The sequence below is a fragment of the Rhipicephalus microplus genome, chromosome 5, assembly GCF_043290135.1.
Source record: "Rhipicephalus microplus isolate Deutch F79 chromosome 5, USDA_Rmic, whole genome shotgun sequence".
In the NCBI taxonomy this organism is placed as follows: Eukaryota; Metazoa; Arthropoda; class Arachnida; order Ixodida; family Ixodidae; genus Rhipicephalus; species Rhipicephalus microplus.
In genome coordinates this window covers 147,501,253-147,524,926 of record NC_134704.1, presented here as the reverse complement: position 1 = coordinate 147,524,926, position 23,674 = coordinate 147,501,253, and the positions used below count along the sequence as shown (strand labels likewise).

General features: G+C 48.6%; 1 protein-coding gene across 1 annotated transcript; it reads left to right on the top strand.

The window, feature by feature from the left end:
- The first annotated feature begins 16,909 nt into the window (after positions 1 to 16,909).
- LOC119171476 (uncharacterized) lies at positions 16,910 to 21,862 on the top strand. The gene has a single exon (XM_037422280.2). It carries the CDS (start codon positions 17,828 to 17,830, stop codon positions 19,361 to 19,363), a length of 1,536 nt encoding a protein of 511 aa, XP_037278177.2. The 5' UTR covers positions 16,910 to 17,827; the 3' UTR covers positions 19,364 to 21,862.
- Positions 21,863 to 23,674: the final 1,812 nt, after the last annotated feature.

The following is a 23,674-nucleotide window of genomic DNA, read 5'->3' as shown; positions in this document are numbered from 1 at the left end:
CTCGCTGCAGGTAAAAAAAGAACGACTGGGGGCATATTATGGACACTTGATAGTTTAAACTCGCACTTACTAACGATATGCATCGATCGGGTAGGCAAGACCGTCGGTAGCCTGGAACTTGCTCAAAACATGAACGGTGACGTACGGCCGTACTAACAGCGCAGTAACCCACCAGATTAAAGCTTGACATGGGTTTAAGAGCCTTGACGAACATGCTGCGAGATCTACGAAAAAAAGTGGGCCCTGATGGTATCGACGCTGCGGCAAACATATATGTCTTATGTGCTGTCCGTCTACGCAATTTGTCCGAGACTGTTTACTTATAGTATCAGTAGTTCGGAAAAGACCCAAAAGCAATCTGATTCACAAAACACACCACACACACAGCTGCTCTCCGTACCAGCGCTACCGGCGAGTCCGCGGCGCCTTGGCTGCTGGCGCGGCAAACACAAAAAACAGCAAAAATTCTAACTGAACGCGAAAATGACGTTCGTAGTAGCCGCTCCCAGTGAGCGCCGTAGCAAACGACATGGGCGTCTCCTTTCTTTCTCGCGCGTTCTCCAGCATACGGTTGTCAAACACGCTAACCTACCACGGGAGAGTGGCGGCTGTCCCTTCTGCAAGCTAACACTCAAATACACCGACATAGGTGAAAGCATATTCTACACACAGGGAAGTTCATTGCAACTCGAAACACAACAGTTCACGTGAGATTTAGTACTTGCGAATCAGTAAGGTCATTTTTCTTGAAACAGATGGCAGCATAAGTAGTATTTATCAAGAAATAATTGCCTTTGAAAGTTGGTGGGCGGGAGGTCAAGGCACCCTCTTACGTAATTCATGCTTCCTATCCAAACATATTGAAATGGTGTACGCATGACACTGCTTTGAAATGCCTGTGAGTAGACGTGAGTATGAAAGAAGAATATAGGTAAGGCTGAGAGTAATACTAAAATGACTACAGAGGAGTCTGTCAGTACGTGTTCGCTGACACGTAACTACACTGTTAGTATGTGCATCGTGAGCAATATAAGATGGAACACTGAAATTACCTTTCAAGGGTATGTAGCGGCTATAGACGCAGTTTGCAAGCGGGGAAAGTTCACAACATTTACAATTTTCCAAGCGAAAAAACACTTCCAGTGATTTCATACGTGACCCTCATATCAAGTAATCGTTGAATAAAGATAAATTCGGTGGCCAGCTGAGAGTGCTTCAGATAGTAGGTCTTGATGGTATCGGCACGTGATAATGTGCATGCCGCTTCACTGCAACAGATCTACCATCTTTTGGGTTCTGCGTACACCCTGACAGTGTTTCACATTTCATGCATGAAATGCATCAAGCTACATTCAAATATTCATGGTATTCACGATATAAGAAAGCAGCGGCGTGTCCTCTTCGTTTTGTGCCGCCTGGTGCCACCTGGCTGCGGGTACCCGAATGGCCGGCTCGCTCGTCGTGCACAGAATTCCCATAGTGCTCCACACGTGTGTGGGGTTTTCTGGGATATATTGACAAAGGTCTACCGAGCGACGACAGAATGTACTTCTCAATTTCCTCCAATGCGTGCTTCCATACATCTAATAAGCATGACTGCTAGACATCACCGCTTGTAGCACGAGCAGCGAATGTGAAGCATTATTTTAGGCACGCATCTTGTGGCCAGTGAATGACAGAGTGAATAACTTTTTATTTGGTCCAGCGAAACGCCATTTAACACTCACCCGACTAATCACAAGAAGGGACCGACAAGTCTAGCTTGCGGCTTGATCACGGGCACGCTGGACGGCTAAGATTTAGTCTTCGAAGACGGTACTTCACAGAAGCGTGTTCCACTCTTCCTTGCTGAACCTAAAGTCTAATGACCTGCACTCCTGGAGTACGGCGTGTACGGCAAAGTAGCAGTACTTCGCCACAGGCCACGCATGAAAAACTCGTGTAGATTTCAGGATAGGTGTTGTTATGACACGCTGGATTTCGGCAGCAGTTGGTTCACAGGAGTCTGATCGTACCGCCTGCGGCATGCTCATTTCGGAATGAAGTGACGGGAAGAACTTTTTCTCCAAACAAAATAATTTAGTTTCATTATGAGTTCTAGAACCTTCCCTGTGCCCTGGAGCTAAGTCACCGGATCCGCGGGCAGGCCAGTCGGTAAATGCAGGCAGCCTCGTGGGCAGCTAGTCTATTATGCTTCCGAGGAACTCCATCAATTGTTGCGATGTGGGCAATGAAGCAGAGGATAAACCGTGCGTGATGCGGCTGCATTTCACTGACCAATAAACCCTCGTATGCTAACCTAAGCCATCGGTTCTGCCATGGTGATGCCCTAGTTAAATATGAATGAACGAAATAAGGGGAATTATTTTAAATTCGAAGCATTTTTAGAGAACCAAAGGCACTTTGTTTCTATCTGCGTATCTCTATCTAACCGTCTACGCTTGGATGGTCTCGTGATCGTCTCATGAACTGCGTGCCGACCAAAACTCCTACACCAAGTAGACTAGAATTAAAGGTAAGAGAGCTGAGGAGACATAACTGTCTGTTCACAACATAAATTACCCTTTCCTTCAGACACGTGTGGCACATACCTGTGTACCATGAGCCATCTATATCTACTTCAGAACGGCGAGGTGAGACATGACTGACCAAAATGTTGGGGTGTTGAAAGAAACTAAGACCGGCAGCGTAGACCCAATGAATGCAAAGACAAATGACATTCTCTGCAGAAATCGAACCTGCGCATGCTGCGTTGCAGTCGGGCATTCTACAGCACAGCCGCGCCAGGCCTTGAGACTGATATGCAAAAAAACTATGCAGACGTGATGGCAATGAAAATGCCAATTGTGGATGCACTGTTGGCTACATAATTTTTAACAAAAGAATGAACATTACATCTGTAAACCTATGACACAATTGTCACGCCGGGCTAGCGTCAATCGTGGTTCCAACGTTGAATCCACATTTATAGCAGCTTGATAAAGATTAAATTTGTATTCCTATGATTCACAGCTATATTCGAGCGTTGCTTGACCCTGGGGGTATGCGCTAAAACGTTATACTGACATCGTCACAACGTAGAGCACATTATATTTAGACAGTACTGACGTCTGTGCCCTAACTTGAGTGCTGACCATGGTGTTCACGTTATGTCAGACGATGAGTTACCGAGTGTAGCCACCAGTAGACGCCAGCGTAATGGACGTTCCTGCTGCGCCGATAACTAATTGATGCACTTACCGTCAGTCCACTTCGTAATACTTGGCTCGAAGGGAAAAAAATCAGCGTCACTAGGTGACTGCTTCGCAAGAAATCGATTCCCAGGAAGCATGGGATCTGACGATTTTTTTTTCCGTTGGGTTCGTTCACAGTGGAACGAATCGAGCAAACAAATTGGGTGCAATCGTCTGTTCAGTCCACTTCGTTGTATACAACATATAAATGGCACCCTCGAAAACATAATACCCTTCATGCGAACACCATGTCATCTATAAGATGTTGGGCTGAATATTCAAACCATAAATTTTCATTCATCCCGATCACGGTGGCATCATTTCCGTGTAGGCAAAATGGTGGCCGGCATGCTCCGATTTAGGTGCATAGCAAAGAACCCCAGGTGGTCGAAATTTACCGAGCACTCCGCTACGGCGCCCATCATACTCATCGCGGTTTTGGGACGTAAAACTGAATAATTATTATTGCTAATCATTCACGTTAGTCATACACACTTGTCATTCCATCTTTGTTTCTTTTCATCTCAACCTTAATTAAATAGCCACCAGATGCTGAGCATTTATTGCTCGGCGAAAATTGTGGAAGCCACTCAGATGGACTCATGAAATATATTTTGCACTCCGGCACGGTGGCCTAGTGGTAATGGCACTCGACAGCTAACACGAAGGTCGAGAGACAGAGTTTCGGCTGTGGCGGCTGCATTTTCACAGTCAGCCACTAATGTTCGAGGCTCGTGTGTTTAGATTTAGATGCACGTTAAAGAATTCCAGGGGGTCAAAATTTTAAAAGTTTTCGGAAACCTTCACTACAGCGTCCCTCACAAACACATCGTGGTTGTGGAACGTTCAACTCCATACTATTATTACAAAAAAAGCTATGGACCATCTCCCCGAAGGGAACCCTGATGGGATGCGAAGCACCAGCGGTGCACACAGTGTTAACCCGGTTGAAACGAGCGTCAGCCCGTGTGCTGGAAGAATGGTTTCAAGAGAAACTTGGGGTAGCGTTTACTAGAGTAAACGTTAGTTTGAAACGCAAAAACAAGGGAGGCGGGATGCGTTGAAGACGCTTGCACTCGGCTTCCTTGGCTCGCGTCTTATCAGTGTTACCCGCGCGCCACCTGTATTCTCGAACGCGATCAGTGTTCTTGACTCGCACCTCGTCGGTGTAACTGGTATTCCACCACCGATGCTTGCGTTCGGCTTCCCTGGGTCACACTTCATCGGTGTTGACATCACCTTTCGCGAAGGCGATCGGCTTTGCTAACGCAACGCCTGCGACAGCCGGGAAAGGTGCGCGCACACTAGCGGGAAGCATGCCGCGACGGCGTCCCACCCGTCGGCGTCGGTGCCGCGAGATTTTCGAGGCGTGCGCAGCCAACACCACCTCGACTAGCACAACACCAGCTAGTATTTAGGTGGTGTTGGCGCAGCGCTCTCACCAGCTGACTCGCGGCTTCTTCTCGCCGACAGATGGAGAGAGGTCGCGCGGGTGAGATGATGCTCACGTGATGATTGGGCTCGAGCGTTGCGAGTGGTGGAGAGGGTGCAACGACAGAGAGCTGGCACGCGGCGAGCGCGCGACAGGCGAGAAAAAGAGACGTCACCGCGTACTGCAAGGAGGGCGTGAGCTACTTGGCCCCACTCCAACACCTGGGACGAGGGGAGTGGTGCGGATGGAGGGACAGCGTTACTCATGCAAGTCAAAGAGCTGCTTCGCATCTAATATATTTTGCACATATATGTTAAGATCAGAGGATTATCACCTTGCAAGGTACGTGGCACTATCCGAATGGTGGACTGGACCAAGTTTGAATCTCTCATGGAAGAACGCTGTCAAAAAACACCTCACTTAGAAGAGGTGATCAAGTTTACAGTGCAAGACAAGGTGTGCACCCTCGCATGCTCTTCGAGAGTAATAGATTTTGATGTACAATTAGAACGACTTCGCGCTCTCCGACGGCGTACGGAACGAAGGTACCGATGCACGAAATCAATCGACGATTTACGAACCACTAGACGTCTTCAGAAGATACAACGCCGCATAGACAAGCTATAGTGGTGGTGGTAGAAACATTTATTGCCACTGTGTAGCGTGGGGGCCGAGCCCCCTCATGGCACGTGGGTGCACCCTCGCAGTGAGGAGGCACCCTTACAAAGCAAAGGAAAGCCCTTGAAGTGCGATCCTCTTCATGGCGCACGAGATGATCCGGCGCTGATCGAACGCAGAAGTGCTGGTCATGATGGTCTCCCAGTATGACACTGCCACAGCCGGAGGTGGGGGATGTGGGAAGGTGGGACATGTGAGGAGGATGTGGAGGAAGTCTCCTGGTTTGTCGCAAAGTTTGCATGAAGAGGGGAAATGGTCTGGGTAACGGGCGTTTAGTAATACGGGGTATGGAGCAGTTCGAGTTTGTAGGCGTCGCCAATGTGTGGCCTGCGCTATGTTTAGGGATGGGGCTGGGGGTGCGTATATTCTTCGTTGTTCCCGGTAATACGATAGAATATCACGAAAAGAGAGCAAGCGCTCCTCGACCTGTGGAGGGGGCTCCATTTCTCCTGCCCGGAATGTGAGACCTCGGGCTAGAGAATGAGCCTCCTCGTTGCCAAGGAGGCCGGCATGTGCTGGCGTCCAGATCAGGGTTGTGGAGCACTGAGGCTGCCAGAAGCGTAGCAAGCGAGCAGCGCTACATGATATCAGGCCATTGGCGTAGTTAAGAATAGCTGATTTCGAGTCGCTAATGATAGTGGTGGCAGGTGTGGAGATGAGAGCAAGCGCGATGGCTGCCTCTCCTGCCTCTGTGGAGGAATTTGTGACAATTGAGCAAGAAGTTAGGAGATTTGCCTGATTGTCAGCCACCGCAAGGGCCATGCGGGATCTTGACGCATATTCCGCTGCGTCAACGTAGACTACATTCTGGTCCTCGCCATATTGTCTCTGGAGGGCCCGGGCCCTTGCCTTTCTGCGTTTCTCGTCGCGCACAGGATGCATGTTCTTGGGAATGGGCGGTACGTTTAGGTGAGAGCGGAGGTTAGAAGAAAGAGGGACCCTTCCAGGTGATTCTGTTATTGGGGATAAGTCTAATTGGGTCAAAAGAGCGCGGCCACTCACCGAATTAGACAGACGACATATTTGTGCCGTAAAGGTGGCTTCAGCGAGTTCCTCAAATGTATTATGTACACCAAGTTTGAAGAGTCTGTCATTGGATGTGCTTGGGGGAAGGCGTAGAGCTGTTTTTGTGCAACTTCGTAGAAGCGCGTTAATGCGGTCTCTCTCTTTTTGTCGGAGAGGTAGGTATGGGAGGGCATACGTGGTGCGGCTGACGATGTAAGCCTGGGTGAGGCGAAGCGTGTTTCGCTCGCGTAGGCCAGCCCGACGGTTCGCTATGCGACGAATCAGCCGAATGGTCTGCTGAGCATGTGTTTGGAGAGTCCTGATGACTTCTCCATGTGCGCCATGTGAGTAGAGTACTAGCCCTAGCACCCGAATTTTTGAGACAAGTGGGATGGGGTGGGCACCTAGCGTGAGAGAGATAGGGGGAATGGCTGAAGCATGCTGCTTCGGTCGGTAAAGAAAGAGCTCTGATTTGGAAGGGGAGCAGGTAAGGCCACGTTCTCGAACATATGTGTCGATGGTGGTTAGTGCCAACTGTAAGTGTTCTTCTATTTCGGCGTCACTACCACGGTTTGCCCAGACGGTGATGTCGTCGGCATAGAAGCTGAAGTGGATGTCGGGGATCTGACCCAGTTTTTGGGGCAGATGTAGAAGTGCTATGTTAAAAAGAATAGGTGAGAGGACTGCTCCCTGGGGCGTACCACGGGCTCCAAGCGTGATGCCTGGCAGGCTGTGATCGCCAAAGGTAAGTGTTGCTGTGCGGTGGCTGAGGAAGTCGCGGACGTAGTTGTACATCTTTACGCCGACTCCCAGGGTTATAAGGTTCTCTAGAATAGCTGAGTGCGCAACGTTGTCAAATGCCTTTGTTAGATCTACTCCTAAGATAGCTCTGGTATCGCAGGTTTGAGAGTCAAGAATGTGATGTTTTAGTTGTAGGAAAACGTCCTGTGTGGAAAGTCCAGGGCGAAATCCAAACATGCAAGCAGGCAAGAGATTCTTGCCTTCTAGGTACTGGCAGAGCCTGGTTTGGAGTACGTGCTCCATGAGTTTGCCGACACAAGAAGTGAGGGATATGGGCCTGAGGTTAGACGTAAGGAGAGGTTTCCCAGGTTTGGGTATAAAGACAACCTTGGCCTCTTTCCATTGTGGTGGGAGGATGCCCCTTAGCCAGCACTCATTAAAGTATTCAGTAAGCTCGGCAATTGATTGGTCGTCGAGATTACGGAGTGCTTTGTTGTGAATATTGTCCGGACCGGGGGCTGAGGAAGTGTTTAGTTTCTGTAGTTCGGCTTGAACTTCGGCTACTGTAATGGGTTGGTCGAGGAGCTCATTAGGAGGACCTGTATAATCGGGATACAATACGGCAGGGTATGTTGGGAAGTACTGATTTCGAAGTTCCTGTAGTAGTTATGGTGGAGGTTTATCGCAAGTATGTAGGAGTTTGGTGAGGTTGTGTCTTTGGGTAGTCTTTGACTGAGTTGGGTCAATTAAGTGTCGGAACAAATTCCAAGTCTGAGGCATACTCATATTGCCATCTAATTTGTTGCAAAGCGATTCCCAGTTCTGTCGCGAAAGAGTGGCTGCATGGGTCTCTATCTCTTTGCTCAGGCGGGCCAGGCGACGTCTAAGAGTTCGGTTCCAACGCTGGCTTTGCCAGCGTCGTTCTAGGCTTGTTTTAGCGTCCCATAAATGTAGGAGACGAGAGTCAACTGTGTCGCTTGGGCAGTCCTCTCGTACTAGACGAGTTGCGGATCGGACATCACTCCGGAGTTGTTCTGACCATTCAGTGATGTCCGTGATAGAGGCGTGGGTGCGTGTTGCCCTATAAGTGCGGAAAAAATCCCAGTTGGTAAAAGTGGAACCTCTGAGAACCCTGCGGGGTAGTTGCATATTTAAGAGAATTTCGATAATGTAATGGTCACTACCCAAATTCTCTTGTGTGTTGCACCATGTGGCATGAGGGAGGCGATGTGCGAACGAGAGATCTGGTGTAGTGTCCTTGCAGACACTATTCCCTATGCGTGTCGGAAAGGCAGAATCGGTGAGCAGTGAGAGGCCGGCTTGCTGCGCTGCTAACCACACCCGACGTCCTTTTGGTGTGTCGCGCGGATAACCCCAGGCTGTATGTGGGGCATTGAAATCTCCCACGACGAGTAGGGGGCACTTATTGGCTATGCGTTTCGCGAGCGTAAAGAGGCGCTGGAAGTTGCCCTGTAAGCACTTAGGGCTGCTGTATACATTCAGGATGAAGAGGCTTTTAGCTCTGGCATGTTGCGGCACAAGCTCAATTAAGAGGTGATCAATGTCTTGGACTGCTAAACAGTGGGAGATGGTGGTGATTGAGCGATTAATTAGAAACGCCACCCGAGAGGGTGTAGGGGATGTGGGTGTAATAGAAGTATAGCCGGGTAAGGTTAGGGGGTTGGAGGGTTCTTGTAGGGCAAGGATATCGGGTCCCGCAGCGCAAGATAGCAGTTGGTGGACAACATGACGCTTCTGGCCAAAACCTCGGCAGTTCCACTGCCAGAGTGTCAGATTACGGTTTAGAGCTGCCATCATGAGAATTGAGAAGGGGCGTAGCCGCCGCGCAAGGTTGGGAGTCGTTAGTGACGTCAGGGAGTGGATTGTCTTGCCCTTCAGTTGCTTTGGGCTTCTTGCGTTTACTTGGGGTGAGATCCCGTTTTGCAAGGCATGTTGCGAACAAATTGAGCTGTGATTCAAGATTGTTGTAGCGGTCAGTTAATGTTTGAGCTAAAGCATCAAGACGATGATTAAGTGCTGCATTGTCTGTTGTTACACGGATTACCGCATCTTGGAGCGTTGTGCATTCCTGATTGATGCTGGTGATACCTTCCTGCAATTTTGCCTCAAAACGAGCAGTAAAAGACTCAAGCATGGTTGGAATATCGGCTAGTGAGCTGTGTGTTGAGGGACGCGGGGTAATGTCCTGATTTGTGTGCCGAGGAAATGCCGTGTCGATATCTAACTCAAGCGAATCAGAGCAGGATGTCGCGTTGACATGGCTGGGTGGGAAAGACATGCTAGAGGTGTTGGGTGGGTTGTGCGCAGGAGTTTGGGATGTAGTAGGAGTTGGGGTAGGTGGAGTGGCATGGCTTGTGGCGAGAGTACTTATCTGGGTCTCCAGCTTCGCGATGTGTTCTCGAAGGGCAGCGGCTTCAGCTCGGGCTGCTTGAGCTTCTGCTTTGGCTGCCGCTGCCTCCTCCCGAGACTTGGCCAGAGCGTCTTGCAGACTGGAAGTCACTGTTGATGATAGTGCGTTCTTGCAGGGCGAACGGGGAGGGCCCCAATCTTGTTTAAGCGGCTCGGTCCAGGCTTGCTTGGGTTGGCTGAGTTGGCTGGGCTGAGTGGGTCCCGCTGACAACTGGGGGAAGTTGTCCCCGTGTGGAACCGGTTCTTGTCGCTGCGTTTGAGGTTGCTTTGTCGTTTTGCGTGGCTGGTGAAGGTTGCGTCCTTTGCATGAACCAGTGCCGGTAAGATGAGGGCCCTCGCACAGAATGCACTTAGGCGTGCAAGGAGGTTCCTGGGGTGAGTGTTGGCTGCCACAGCGTGGGCAAAGATTAGTCTTGGGGCTTGGGCATACGTCGTGACGATGGCCCGGTAGTCTGCAGTTCGTACAAGCATCCGGACTTCCGCGGTATGGAGTACAGCGGTGAATGGCTCCCATGTATTTAATGGAATGTGGCACCTCATTGGCGTCGAAGGTGATGAGAATGGAGTGCGTCTTCCCCATTCGTCGGGCTGCGAGTATAGAGTATTCAGGATTCCGTTTGACCAGGTCTTCGTACAGCTGGGTTGGCGTCTCGTCGTCAAAGGCGTTTGAGATGACCCCTCTTGTAGCTCCTGGTGGGGGTGCCACGTAAGCCATGCAGGGGTAAGCATGGCCACCAATGGTGAGTGAAGTCAGCGTCTTTAGGAGCTCGGCTGCGGCGGAGTGTGTTGTAGCTGCCGTGAATGTATTATTAGTGGGGTGTATGCGCAGGCAGAAATCATCGGGCAGAGTGGTTTGTAGTGCGGCCTGCACTGCCTTCATGAGTCGAGGCGTTGGGACATCTAGGAGTCGCAGTTGACCTCGCGGACGAACAACGACGCGAATAGCGTTCGGTGGGAGTGGCGGCAGTTGCTTGCTGCGTTTTACAATGATGCGCGTCTCCTTGGTAGCAGGTGGTAGGTGGGTTGGCGTCTTGCCTCTTCCAGTTGCAGCTGCTTCGACGCGCATGGCGTTCGGGTTGGTCTCCTTGACGGTAGCGTTGGGTTGCGAAAGTGGTTTCTGTGAACAGGCTGGTCGAGACGCATAGGCTTTATAGAGAACTGGTGTCCAATTGCCTGCCTGGAGCTCTTCAGCGGAGATGGTGTGGCCCTCAACCGTTACTTCCATAATAACGGGAGGCGTTGCTGCCAGTGTCGACGAAGGAGCGGAGTCTCAGAGAGGCTTAGCTCGGATGCTCAGCGTCTCGGTTCATGAATTGTTGCACACAGAACGTCGGAGCTTGCCCGGAATGGGCGTCGTCTCTGTCTTCCTCAGACCCTTATGTCGCTGTTCGAACAGGCTAGTGACCGCAGGAAAGGTTGGTAAAGAGTAGCACGTACCGTTTGCCGGAGCCGACGTTGCAGGCATCCGCTCACGTTGGCCCCCTAGCGGCGAATCCACAAGCTATAGTCCCAACGCTGGGCAGCCTTCTGCGCATCGTTAAATCCCCGCAAGCCTTTATCACACTTGTGCCACACAGTAAGAATGCTCTGATGAGTTCTCCCATTCAGTAGTCTCCATTCAAGGCTCTAGCCTTCTCTAAACAGAGATCGGAGGTTGTCGTGGCAGAAGAGTTCTGTGCCAATTTATCTGGTGAGCTCGCAGATCCCAACACCTCCACGCACTCACGTGGTGGCACTATAGCACGCGATCACCGCATGGACCAACTTTTTTTCTATTCGTCAGCTTAAAGCAGCCCTGGCTTTGTGTAGACGAACATCAGCACCCGGGCCTGATGGAATATCGTACAGGGCATTGTGTCACCTTGGTAGGTGTGCGAGAAGTGCCGTCCTCGAGATATACAATGATTCGTGGCGAGAGGACATTCTCCCAGTTAATTGGAAGACCAGCCGTTTAGTTCTATTACTGAAGCCTGGCAAGCCACCATTGGTGCTAACATCGTACCATCCGATTGCACTGGCTAGTTGCTTGGGCAAAGTGATGAAAAAGATGGCACTAAACGGCTATAATGGTTCCTGGAGCATCACAACATCTACCCAGACGATATGACGGGTTTTCGTCGTGGCCAATCATCAATTGATAGCGTCATAGACCTGGTCAGCTACGTGCAACTTGAAAAAGGCCGTAAGCTCCTCTGCGCTTTTTTTTATTTCTTGATGTTACAGGAGCGTATGATAACGTCACTCACCTAGCTATCCTCACCGCTCTCAAAGAGGTAGGAGTGGTTGGTCGGATGTTTCAGCGGCTACACAGCTATCTCTCTGAGCAATCCTTTTTCGTGAGAACCGAGGATGGTGACACTTCACAGCCACCGTGGTGTTCCCCAGGGTGGCGTGCTTAGTCCTGTACTATTCAACCTGACGCTAATCGCTCTCCACGAGGATCTGCCAAGTACTGTCAGATTGTTAATGCACGCGGACGAAAACAGCGTATGGACGTCTGCAGTAACACGTCTACAGCTGCGAGCGAGAATTCAGAGAGCTACCACTCAAGCTCCATAATTTACCTCTATAAACGAGATCTGGAAATTTCCTCTGAGAAATTTGCACTTGTGACATTTACGCGCAAACCAATGCAGAACTACAGCGTTCTGATAAACAGCGAAAGAATACTTTACCTCCGATCGTACAAGCTACTATGTGCTATAATTGACAGAGCCCTCCCATGGAGCCCACATGTATCATACATGAAAAAGCGGCTGACAGGCATCTGCCATTCGTTCAAATTATTCGCTGGAAATAACTGGGGAATGTCCACAGCCGCTATGTTGCGACTATACAGGGATCGTTTCCTTGGATTCCTTCCGTACAGCCTACCTGCGTAAACAAACGCAACTAAAACAAGTATACAAATGCTTGAAAGTGACCAGGCTCAAACACTCCGGATTTGTCTAGGCTTGCCCCAAAGTGCACCAACAGCGGCGACTATCGCCATCACGAGGGACCACCTCATCAAGACCCACATTAATGTCGAAGTGCTGAGGCCACATATAAGACTCCTTGCTCGAACTCCTCGACATAACCTAGCCTCTCTACCAGTGGACCGACCACGTACATCTTACTGCAACACAGTGACCGTACATGGCAAGTCGATTCCAACTTCGTTCTCTCCTGCCGCTAGACCTGCGACTCCATCGTCGTGCCTCGCCCAAACAATTATTATTATTACCTTACCTGGCGTCCAGAAAAAAGCTAATTTTTCGTCACCGCCTCTTAAGCCGCCCTCACTACTTCTCTTGTGTGGAAAATACCAAGACTCCATACATATATACACTGACGGATCGGTTCAGCCGAGCAGCTCCACCGGAGCAGCCATGATACCAAGGTTCGTCACGACAATTGAATTCAACACATCCCACGCAACAACATCAACGGCAGCAGAATCGGCAGCACTTCGTTCCACGTTGCGATTTGTCATTAATCAACCTACACGCATGTAAACTATTTTCTGCGACTCGAAGGCGGTTTTGCAGTGTCTACTATCAGCCTTACGCCGTGGACCACATGAGCAGCTGGTACTAGAGATAGCAGAGGTTATACACCACCTGACTGAGGAAGGGCACCAAATTACATTTCAGTGGTTACCCAGTCACTGTGGAATCATCGGCAATGAAGCTGCGCGTTCAGCCCATGCAGATGATCATGAACTACTACTACCACTTTTTATGACAGATGCTGCTCGAAAGCTCCGCTGGCTTGCTTGCCAGCAAACCACATCGCAATGGAATCAGCCGCACTTCAAGCATGCCCGACAGTACTCGCTTGACCCTACGTTAAGTCTTCAAGTCCCGTCGAGGCTTTGCCGAGCAGACCAGACACTTTTATGTAGGCTGTGGTTGGGCATTGCATTTACCAACGACTACGCTTTCCGCATTGTGATGGCTGACCCCGCAGCCCCTGTGGCAAAGAAGAAACCATTCAACACATCCTTTGTTACTGCCTAGAGTATAGTAGACAACAACTATGCCTTCACAAGGAACTCAGCAAATTAGATAATCAACCTCTGGCGGAGAAAAGAATTCTACACTATCGACAAGATGCAACTTCACAGAAGAAGGGCCTGAAGGCGCTACTGCACTTTCTGCGATCGACCAGCCTTTCTGAACGGTTGTAGCTAGAACGCCCTTCCTGTGTGTTTTCGTTTGCTCACGAGTGCACGTGCGTTTTTTTTTTCTCTCTCCCTTTATATATACCCCCTTTTCTTGTTCCTAGTTCCCCACCCCCATTGCTGGGTAGAAAACCAGATGCCAATATCTGGTTAACCTCCCGGCCTTCCTTTTTCTCTGTCTACTTCTCTCTCTCTCTCTTGCAACTAAAGCCCATTCGTCAGTCTCACTCAGATTCACGGCTAGATCTGAGTCTGAGTGAGTCGACTCGGGAGAGTTTGCCGACCTATGTATCAGTGTTAAGACCACGCTAAGTATATCGTGACGCATATTACATAATAGTGATCTTATTGATGTCTACTTGTCATTTATGATCACTATACACTAAAGTCATAACCATGCTAGTTCGGGATATTTTATGTAATAGAGATTTGGTATCACCAAGTAATAAAGCGGTCAAGAGCCCAGGGCACAAGGGCAGTTACAGGCACTTGCCGCCTATTGTTTTCAACAAGACGACCTGCACTGACATGTTTTCAAGGTTTCACTTAGCCACGTGCGTCACTGCCACTAAAAAGGTTTAAGTATAACATCTTTGGCGCAGTGGGCACTTGGCAACTCTACCTGCAGTAGAAGGCCTAAGAGAGTTCACAACGGCTGTTGTCACGTGCGCAGACGTTCCTATACCACGCGGCACGGCTGACATGCCCATCGAGGCACAGAGTTTCCCTTAAATTAACTAGATGGGACTCTGGCGCTGCGATTGTTAAGAGATCATGGGAATGATGGGTAGTACACGAACCTTCCTTGTATTCGTACTTGCGAGCGGTGAATCATACTTGTAGCGTGGTTTATTGCTGTGTTTTGGTTTTGTTAGGTGTTCGTTACGTTTACGAGGTTAAGAGTAGAATATATGTCAATGATGACGACAGAATTGGCGAAGCTTGCCCTAACCCACTCAAGGTTTGCAACAGTGAAACTGGACGATTCTGATGATTATTCTGGTCGCTTCAATGCTGCTTATAGCAGGTTTCTAGACTATCACTAAGTGATTTTGGGTTATTTCTACGTTTTCAGCGCAGAGATGTTATAGTTAAACCACAGACAGCCGCAGACATGACACGTATGTCAGAAATCCACAGACAGAAACCGGCACTGAAACCAAGCGTTCGCATTTCTCATAGGCATACGGTCACCATGTCGCTGAGGTAGGTCATCTTTCTTCAACAACCGGCGGAAGAAAAGACAAGGGTCAGGCAAGAGAACAGAGACAAGCGCTGGCTCCGGTGCTCTTGCGTTTTATCCGCTGAAGATCGATTACTAGCTATAGCCCAATCAAGCATTGCATTGCACAAATCAAGTCTTCCACCGCTTCAGGGTCTTGTCACAGCTGACGATGTCTTTCCCGTACCGCCGTTGGGCTAACGGTATCCTTCCTTTGGACTAGTGGCGATTAGCAAGATTTAAACAGTTTCCGTGGCTGATGCCCGTTTTTAGTGATGACAGTTTTTTGATGAGTCGCACTAATTTGGGGCACACAATCTTTTGTTGGGCCAACTGTTGCTTTCATTTAAGACATTTAAGTTAAGACAGGCACGCCAACATTCAAGAAATTGCCAAAGCTACCGCCGTTGCCGAAGGACGATTACAAGATCGTCATTCGTCCAAACCAGGGCCTCCCGCTGAGAAACATTCTGACTCCTACGCTTGCGCAAGCAATCATCGAGGCATGCCAAGCTGGCATCAGAGATGACCATTTCATCCTTAGAATCAACCCAGGGTCAAACATAGCGATTCTGTCGACCAAATATGAGGAAGTGGCGGACAAAGTGCGTCTGATACGCGCCCTTGTGCTTAACGGCAGGGCTCACGCTGTCCGTGCCTACGCCGCAAATGGAGACGATACTCTGAGAGGGGTGATTCACGGCGTACCGATGAACACTTCAACCGAAACTCTCATGGCGCACCTACGTGTCAGAACGCACGGTGTGGAGATCATCACTGCCAGAATGATAGGCACAACGAAAAGCGCAGCCATTACATTTTTCGGTCCAACGCTACCTCGTACCGTCTACTATTACGGGGGTGAACTCCGCTGCTACCCCTTCCGACCTACGATTCAAGTCTGCAAGGTCTGCCGAGAAAAAGGACACCGCGCGAACGTTTATCCGCATCCGGATCGCCCCATTTGCCGGCTGTGCGGACTGACTAATCCAACGGATGGACATCCGTGTTCTATTAGTTGCGCCTCGGGTGGGGAGGCTCACCCCACAGGAGATCCAACTTGCAAAAAAAGACTTAAGCCGCCGAAGCCTAAACAGCCGCAAGTACAAGCAGGCCACAGTGATAAGCTTCAACAGGGCACTAGCAACGACCCACCGAGGACCAAGAATCTCCGCTGGTTCTTCTCTGAAGAGGAAGAAAACGCCTACAAGTCAGCCGATGACAAGCACAGTTCCCGGTCGCATTCACGGTCCCCGGGCAGAAAGCCGCACTCGCCATCCAAGAAGAGCGCGCCAGCACCGACTCAGCAGAACCTCCACCGCAGTCCTCCAGGAAGGGGGAGCCAAAGGCAACGGCGGGGATCAAGGATGCACCCAACAGGCATCATCACTTCCGGTAAGCTGGGCGGAAGCCGTGGCTTCCAAGTCTGCATGTACTCCTCCCATCACACAAAACGTACACTATCAAGCAGTAATCGCTGAAAACAAACAGCTTAAGCAACGCCTTGACAAATACGAGAACAAAAGAATGTGGCTCGAAAAACAGCTGGCCCAATTAATGGGAGCCACCCCGAAAACTACAGTCCAGGCCTCTCAAAATCTAACTAGCCACCCAAGCGAAAAGCTACGGGACATCCAACCGCAATCGACACCACCACGAGATCCTGTAGCCAATATAGGAACAGAACAAACAGCGACAAACCTCACTTTACAACAACAACTGCAGCTAATGCAACAGCACATACTGCAGCAAACAGAAGCCCAAATGAAACAGTTGTTTGTCGAATTTCATGACCTGAAGCGATACGTTCATGAAAGCCTCGACAAAGAAACGAAGCGTCGACGTAAGCAGAGCCAACCGCGGTCCCAGGAGTCCGACGCCAAAAGCATGCTTACCTCGGACGCTGAAAGCACACCCACCTCCTCGCATCATGGCAATTAACCGACGCATAGCAAACGAGAATCTCACATATGGTCCTGGAACTGTCGTTCCCTGCACAACAAGCACGCTACAATCACTCTATACATAAAGGCGGCGCTGGTTCCTCCTGACGTAATCTGCTTGCAAGAGGTGGGAGCCAGGCCTAAAACAGTTTCTGGCTACAAACTGTACATGGATCCAAATACACCTAAGATTGCGACACTCGTCCGGAAAGAATTGGCAGCTACATGCATAACGGCACCGAACGAAGAGACGCAATACCTTATCGTAACGCTCTGGCCAGCGAAGAAAGGACGCCCGAGGCAGGTTATATGTAACATATACAGTCCCCCACAAGACAGAAAAGGAGAATTCAGCAATATCTTCCACTATTTGAACAACAAGCTTCAACCACGCGACCGCTTGATCATCACTGGGGACTTCAACGCTTGGCACACCAACATGGGGTTATAGCGCAGACAGACCCAAAGGTACGCGACTTTTAGAAGCGATACAGCGCTACGACTACACACTCCTCACGACACCGGGCATACCGACTCGTATAGCAAACAGTGTCAACAGGGACACCACTCCCGACCTTACCGTAACCAACAATGCCGCGACCATGCACTGGAGTGTGCTGGACGACAATCTGGGCAGCGATCACAATATTGTGCAAATAACATATGAAACAGCTCGACTGCGACGCCCGCTCGGAAAAGCCAGACTGACTAACTGGACTAAATATAGAGAGCAACAGGAAGTAGACGGGCCCAATTCAACAACAATAGCCCAATGGACAACGTACATTAAGGGTCTCTATGACAAGAACACCAAGATATATCAAACAACTACCGACGCACCTGCCATTGACACCCACTTGACACATCTTTGGGAAGCTCGTCGAGGCCTCACGAAACGGTGGCGCCGACAAAAGCTAAATAAGAAACTCAGACTCCGTATAGCGAAAATCACGGAGTGGACGCGGCAGCAACGCCGTGATGATGTCGCCTTACGTGCGTCTACTTGTGCAGGTTTTGGCGTGGTTCTTCGCGGACGCAGCAGCGGCCTATGTTATTGCTGGACAACACTATCAATGGACCCCGATGGAGAATGCGCACCAGCCCTCGAAGGAACTCAACCACTGCGCATCTAGATCAACGCCAGTGGCGTCAACGATGCTGTGCCACGTGGACTTCGTCGACTGCGCACCCCCGTGGAGCACGATGACGTCCTCCTCCTCCCCGATAGCAAGCTGCCCGGAGCATATAAAAGCAAGGGCCATGGTCTCGACCTTCAGTGGACGCGGCAGCAACGCCGTGATGATGTCGCCTTACGTGCGTCTACTTGTGCAGGTTTTGGCGTGGTTCTTCGCGGACGCAGCAGCGGCCTATGTTATTGCTGGACAACACTATCAATGGACCCCGATGGAGAATGCGCACCAGCCCTCGAAGGAACTCAACCACTGCGCATCTAGATCAACGCCAGTGGCGTCAACGATGCTGTGCCACGTGGACTTCGTCGACTGCGCACCCCCGTGGAGCACGATGACGTCCTCCTCCTCCCCGATAGCAAGCTGCCCGGAGCATATAAAAGCAAGGGCCATGGTCTCGACCTTCAGTGGACGCGGCAGCAACGCCGTGATGATGTCGCCTTACGTGCGTCTACTTGTGCAGGTTGGTGATCGAAAGTATGGTTTTCGTAGTAACTGTACCTGCCTGATTGTGCTGCCGTGTCCACACACTGTTCTTGGTTGCTTAAATGACTGTGTTTCAGTTGTAAGCCTGTTACTGAAGTTGTCCGGTGACGTAGAGGAAAATCCTGGGCCCGAGGTTGAAAAAATGCTGGAGGAAATATTAAGTAACCAGACTAAACTACTAGCAAAAGTTAATGAAATTCAGGCCAAGCAGACATCTACGGATGCCAGCATTTCCGACATGCATGTTAGGCTCCAGACTATTGAAAAACAACTTGAAGGGTTGGGTGAAATACAGAGCCGGCTTACAATGATAGAATCAAGTGTTGGTCGCCATGACAGTGAATTGACGGCTCTTGCCAGGCAGATCGATGACTTAGATAATCGTTCTAGACGCAACAACCTTTTAGTACGCGGAGTGGAAGAAGAAGAATTTGAGGATGAGGCAGTACTCTTAAGCAAGGTGAATGACGATATCTTTGACAAATTACTTGGCTCAAAGTGTAGCTCCATTGAGAGAATTCACCGTCTAGGAAAGAAAATACCTGGAAGAAGCCGTCCAGTCATCTTGAAAGTAGGAGACTTCAGGGACAAAACCAAAATACTGAAAAACTGCCGCAACCTCAAGGGGACACAATTCAGTATCAGCGAAGATTACTCTAAACGAGTAGTTGAAATCAGAAAACAACTATGGATTTCATCAGCGGATGAAAGAGCAAAGGGAGCAAAGGTTAAACTAATCATCGATAAATTGAAAGTAAACAACGTTCTCTATGGCTGGAATGAGGTTACCAACGAGCGATTCAGGTATGCTAGCCCAGGTATTACCAGCTCTGACTGACGCCAATCGAGACCGACCGCATCTGTTAAGGTTATTAATGTAAACGCCAGAAGTTTGCTGAATAAAGCTGATGCAGTTGAAGCCGCAATCCTGGAGCATGAACCGGATATAATGGTCGTAACAGAGACTTGGTTACACACGGATGTAGCAGATTTTGAAGTAACACCTACAGGTTACACAATTGTTAGAAAAGACCGGCAAGGAAGAGGTGGTGGAGTTGCGTTTCTTATTAAAGACAACATTAGGTTTTCAGTGTTGGATGATAACTATGACATAGAAATGTTGTGGATTAGGTGTGGGTTCAGCGAGCGAACTGTGTATATTGGAGGGATTTATAGAGCGCCAAATTCCTCTCTTGATATAATCGCAAAGCTAAGAAATTTTATGGATTCTAATTTTAGCCTCCAAGATAACGTATTATTATTAGGGGACTTCAATCTTCCGGATATTAATTGGCTATCCCAGTCTCCTGGATCGGAACAGGTTGCAAGTGCTGAGCAACTACTGGAGCTGGCATTCTGCTACGGGCTAACGCAAACTGTCACTGAATTTACTCGGATAGGGACTACAAGGTCATCTATCCTTGATTTGGTTTTTGTGTCCCCAAAGCTGTTGCCGTTACTCAGCCGTTGTGAAGTTGTAGAAGGCCTATCCGACCACAGAATGGTAGTAACGCACCTAGCATTGTCCCCAGACACCTTGGGTAAACCCACACTTAGCACTGTATTGAATTTTATGGCGGCTGATGATGTGTCTATTCTGGACTATCTTGAAAGGTCCTTTGATGAATTTCAGGTCCTTTACAACACTGACTGCAGCACTGATAGGCTATGGCATTTCTTTTCAATTGTTGTAGGGAAGTGCATAGACAGCTATGTACCTAGGATTAGAAAACGCATTTGTAAAACCAATCCCTGGATCACCAGAGAAATCATTCACACAAAAAGAAAACTAAAACGGAAACGGAAATCTTGTGCAAAAAATTGTACCCCTGAAGGAACAGCTTGCATTTCTTCAATGAGACAAGAACTGAAACGTCTGATCAAGCAGTCCAAGGATCGGTTTTTCAATGTGACATTGACAAAATACTTGAAGGAAGCCCCCTCAAGGTTTTGGCGCTTTGTAACTCCCCCAGCAAGCTCTCCGAGGCCACCTGAAATTACTCAACAACGTGTTGATGATTTCAATTCTTTTTTTGCTTCTGTGTTTACTCATGATAATGGCATTTTGCCCGAGTTTTCTACGTCACCATTGCAGCGGCCGATCGATGATGTGGTAATTAGCGAAGAGGGTGTCCTAAATCTTTTACTTAATATAAATACAAGAAAAACCCCCGGCCCTGATGGTATACCAAACGAATTTCTGTACAGATACGCTGAATGGGCGGCTCGCTTCCTTACAAAAATATTTCAGTCGTCCCTGCGCAGTGGCTCTTTCCCACTAGCGTGGAAGCAGGCTAAAATTACCCCTGTTCACAAAAGTGGCTCCTCTCGAGACGAGCGCAACTACCGTCCTATTTCGCTTATCAGTACATGTTCAAAGATACTCGAGCACATTATTAACAAACACTTGATGTCCTATCTTGATACGCACAATCTATTATCTTCGAAGCAGCATGGCTTCCGCCGAGGCTTATCTACAACAACTCAGTTAATCGGATTTGTTCATGATCTTTCAAAAACAATCAATTTGCGTGGTCAAACTGATGTGGTATATTTGGATTTCGCAAAGGCATTTGATAAAGTGTCGCACTCAAAGCTCCTGTTTAAAATTGACAAAACGTTTCAAAATAATCACTTGACAAAATGGTTTTCATCCTATCTCAGCTGCCGTCAGCAGTTTGTTCAAATAAAAAATAAACAGTCTAGAGCAGTTGCAGTGAATTCTGGAGTTCCCCAGGGGAGCGTGCTGGGTCCCCTTTTATTTTTGTTATATATAAATGACCTACCAAACCGCGTTACGGTCCCGATAAGGTTGTTTGCCGATGACTGTGTTGTTTATAGTAGAATCGAGACTGAACATGACCAAGTTAATCTAAACAACAATCTTCAAAGAATAAAGGATTGGTGCGAAGAATGGCAAATGAGTTTGAACACAGAAAAAACAGTCTTTATGACTATAACTAGAAAGAAAGCACCTCTAGATTACAACTACCAGATTGGCAATGCTTTCCTCAAGCGTGTACAAAACTATAAATATCTTGGGTTATGGTTCACGCCCGACCTCCGGTGGAACACTCATATTGATAATGTATGCTCCAGGGCTACCAAGGCATTGTATAGCCTTAGACGTAACCTTTATACCGCCCCATCTGATATAAAGTGTCTTGCTTACAAAACTCTTGTCAGACCTATTATCGAATATTCTAAAATTGTCTGGGACCCTTACACAAAGACAAACTGCAATAAAATAACAAAAATACAGCGACTTGGTGCGAGATTTATTTTTAATAAATATAGCCGACATCATTCTCCTACTGAACTCTGTAAAAAAGCTGGACTGGATAGTCCTGAACTTAGGACGAGGATTGAGCGTCTGAAATTCCTCTTCCAGTTAATTCATAATCAATTTAAACGAAACTATTCAGATTACTTCCAGGTCAACACACAAGAACACTCCAGACATCGCCATAATATGTATATACCACCCCTAGTCCCACGTAACGATTGCTTTAAGTTCAGTTACTTTCCACGTGCTATTGAAGATTGGAATATGCTGCCAGAGTCTATAATTGGTTGTTCCTCGCTTACATCATTTGAACAGAATCTAAAACGTTTATTTTCCGAATAACAGTGACATATGTTTTTTTTTTGCGTGTGTGTGTACTTTTTGTTGGTTGCATGATACTGCAGTAGTTGTCTTTCAAATCTTCAGCGCGGTGCAAAAGTGCCGCCTCAAATGCGTCATGTGCTGTTCTGCGCGTATGTATTGCATCGCATGTGTATTCCATTTATGTATGTTATGTATAACTTCGAGTTGCTGGTCACAATAATACCGAGAAATTATCTCGAGACCTGTACGGTACTTCTTTTTTGCAAATAATTGTTTGTACTTCCACCCTGTAACGGCCCACTTCTGGGCTAACAGTATAAATAAATGAAATTAAATGAAATGAAGTAAACGCATACTCAAAGGAACTTTACAACAACTGGCGCACCTTCTGCGATTCCTTAAAAGGCACATTAACCACGAAAAAGTCGTGGAACATCCTACGGAGTCTTTTGGATTCCTCTGCAACAAGAACCGAAACAAACGCTACCCTTCAACGGCTAGCTGGGGAATTTCAAGGTGATCCGGATCAGTTAATAGAAGAGCTGAAACAACGCTACACAGGAGAACGCAAGCGAAACGTTAGCCCAACACCCAGTCAAGAATACAATGGAGAAGCCAACACTGAGCTCGACGCCCCCATAACCTTTGCTGAGGTTTATGCAGCGGCTCAAAGCTTCAAAAGAAATACAGCGCCCGGATTGGATGGCATTACAAATGCCATGGTACGGAACCTCAGCGATGAAGCATTACAAGCCATCACAGACCACTTTAATCAGGAAGTCTGGACACCGAGTGGAAAGATACCTGCAGAATGGACACTGGCACAGGTTGTACTCATACCTAAACCAGGCAAACGGCGAAGCCTTGATCAGCTACGACCAATTTCTTTAACGTCATGCATTGGCAAGCTCTTCGAAAAAGTTATACTCACTCGCCTTGACCAATACACAGAAGAACGGGGGCTTCTACCAACATCTATGTACGGCTTTAGGCGAGGAGTGTCTACCCAGGATATCTTCTTACTGCTCAAAGAGGAAGTGCTTAACCTAGCGCCAGGTAGTCTCAACAATCTACTCGTTGCACTCGACATCGAAAAAGCATTTGATAATATTGCGCACTCTACCATACTAGACGGTCTTGCAGCCATAGGATGCGGACAACGCATATTCAACTATGCCTCTGATTTTCTTGGAAATCGCAAGGCGCAGATTGGCATAGCTGGTACCAAACCATCACCATACGACCTCCCACTGAAAGGCACACCTCAGGGCTCCATCTTGTCTCCAATTTTATTCAATATCGGCCTCCGGAAACTAGTCCTCCAGCTGGAGACTGTACCAAATCTGGGCTGTGCCTTTTACGCGGACGATATTACGCTATGGGCAACAAAGGGCTCCTATGGAGAACAACAAGATGTACTGCAAACCGCTATAGACATGATTCAAGGCTACCTCACTGCTGCAGGCATGTCATGCGCACCTAGCAAATCGGAATATTTGCAAATAAGACCCCCACGCACTCGGTCCAACCGTGCACCCG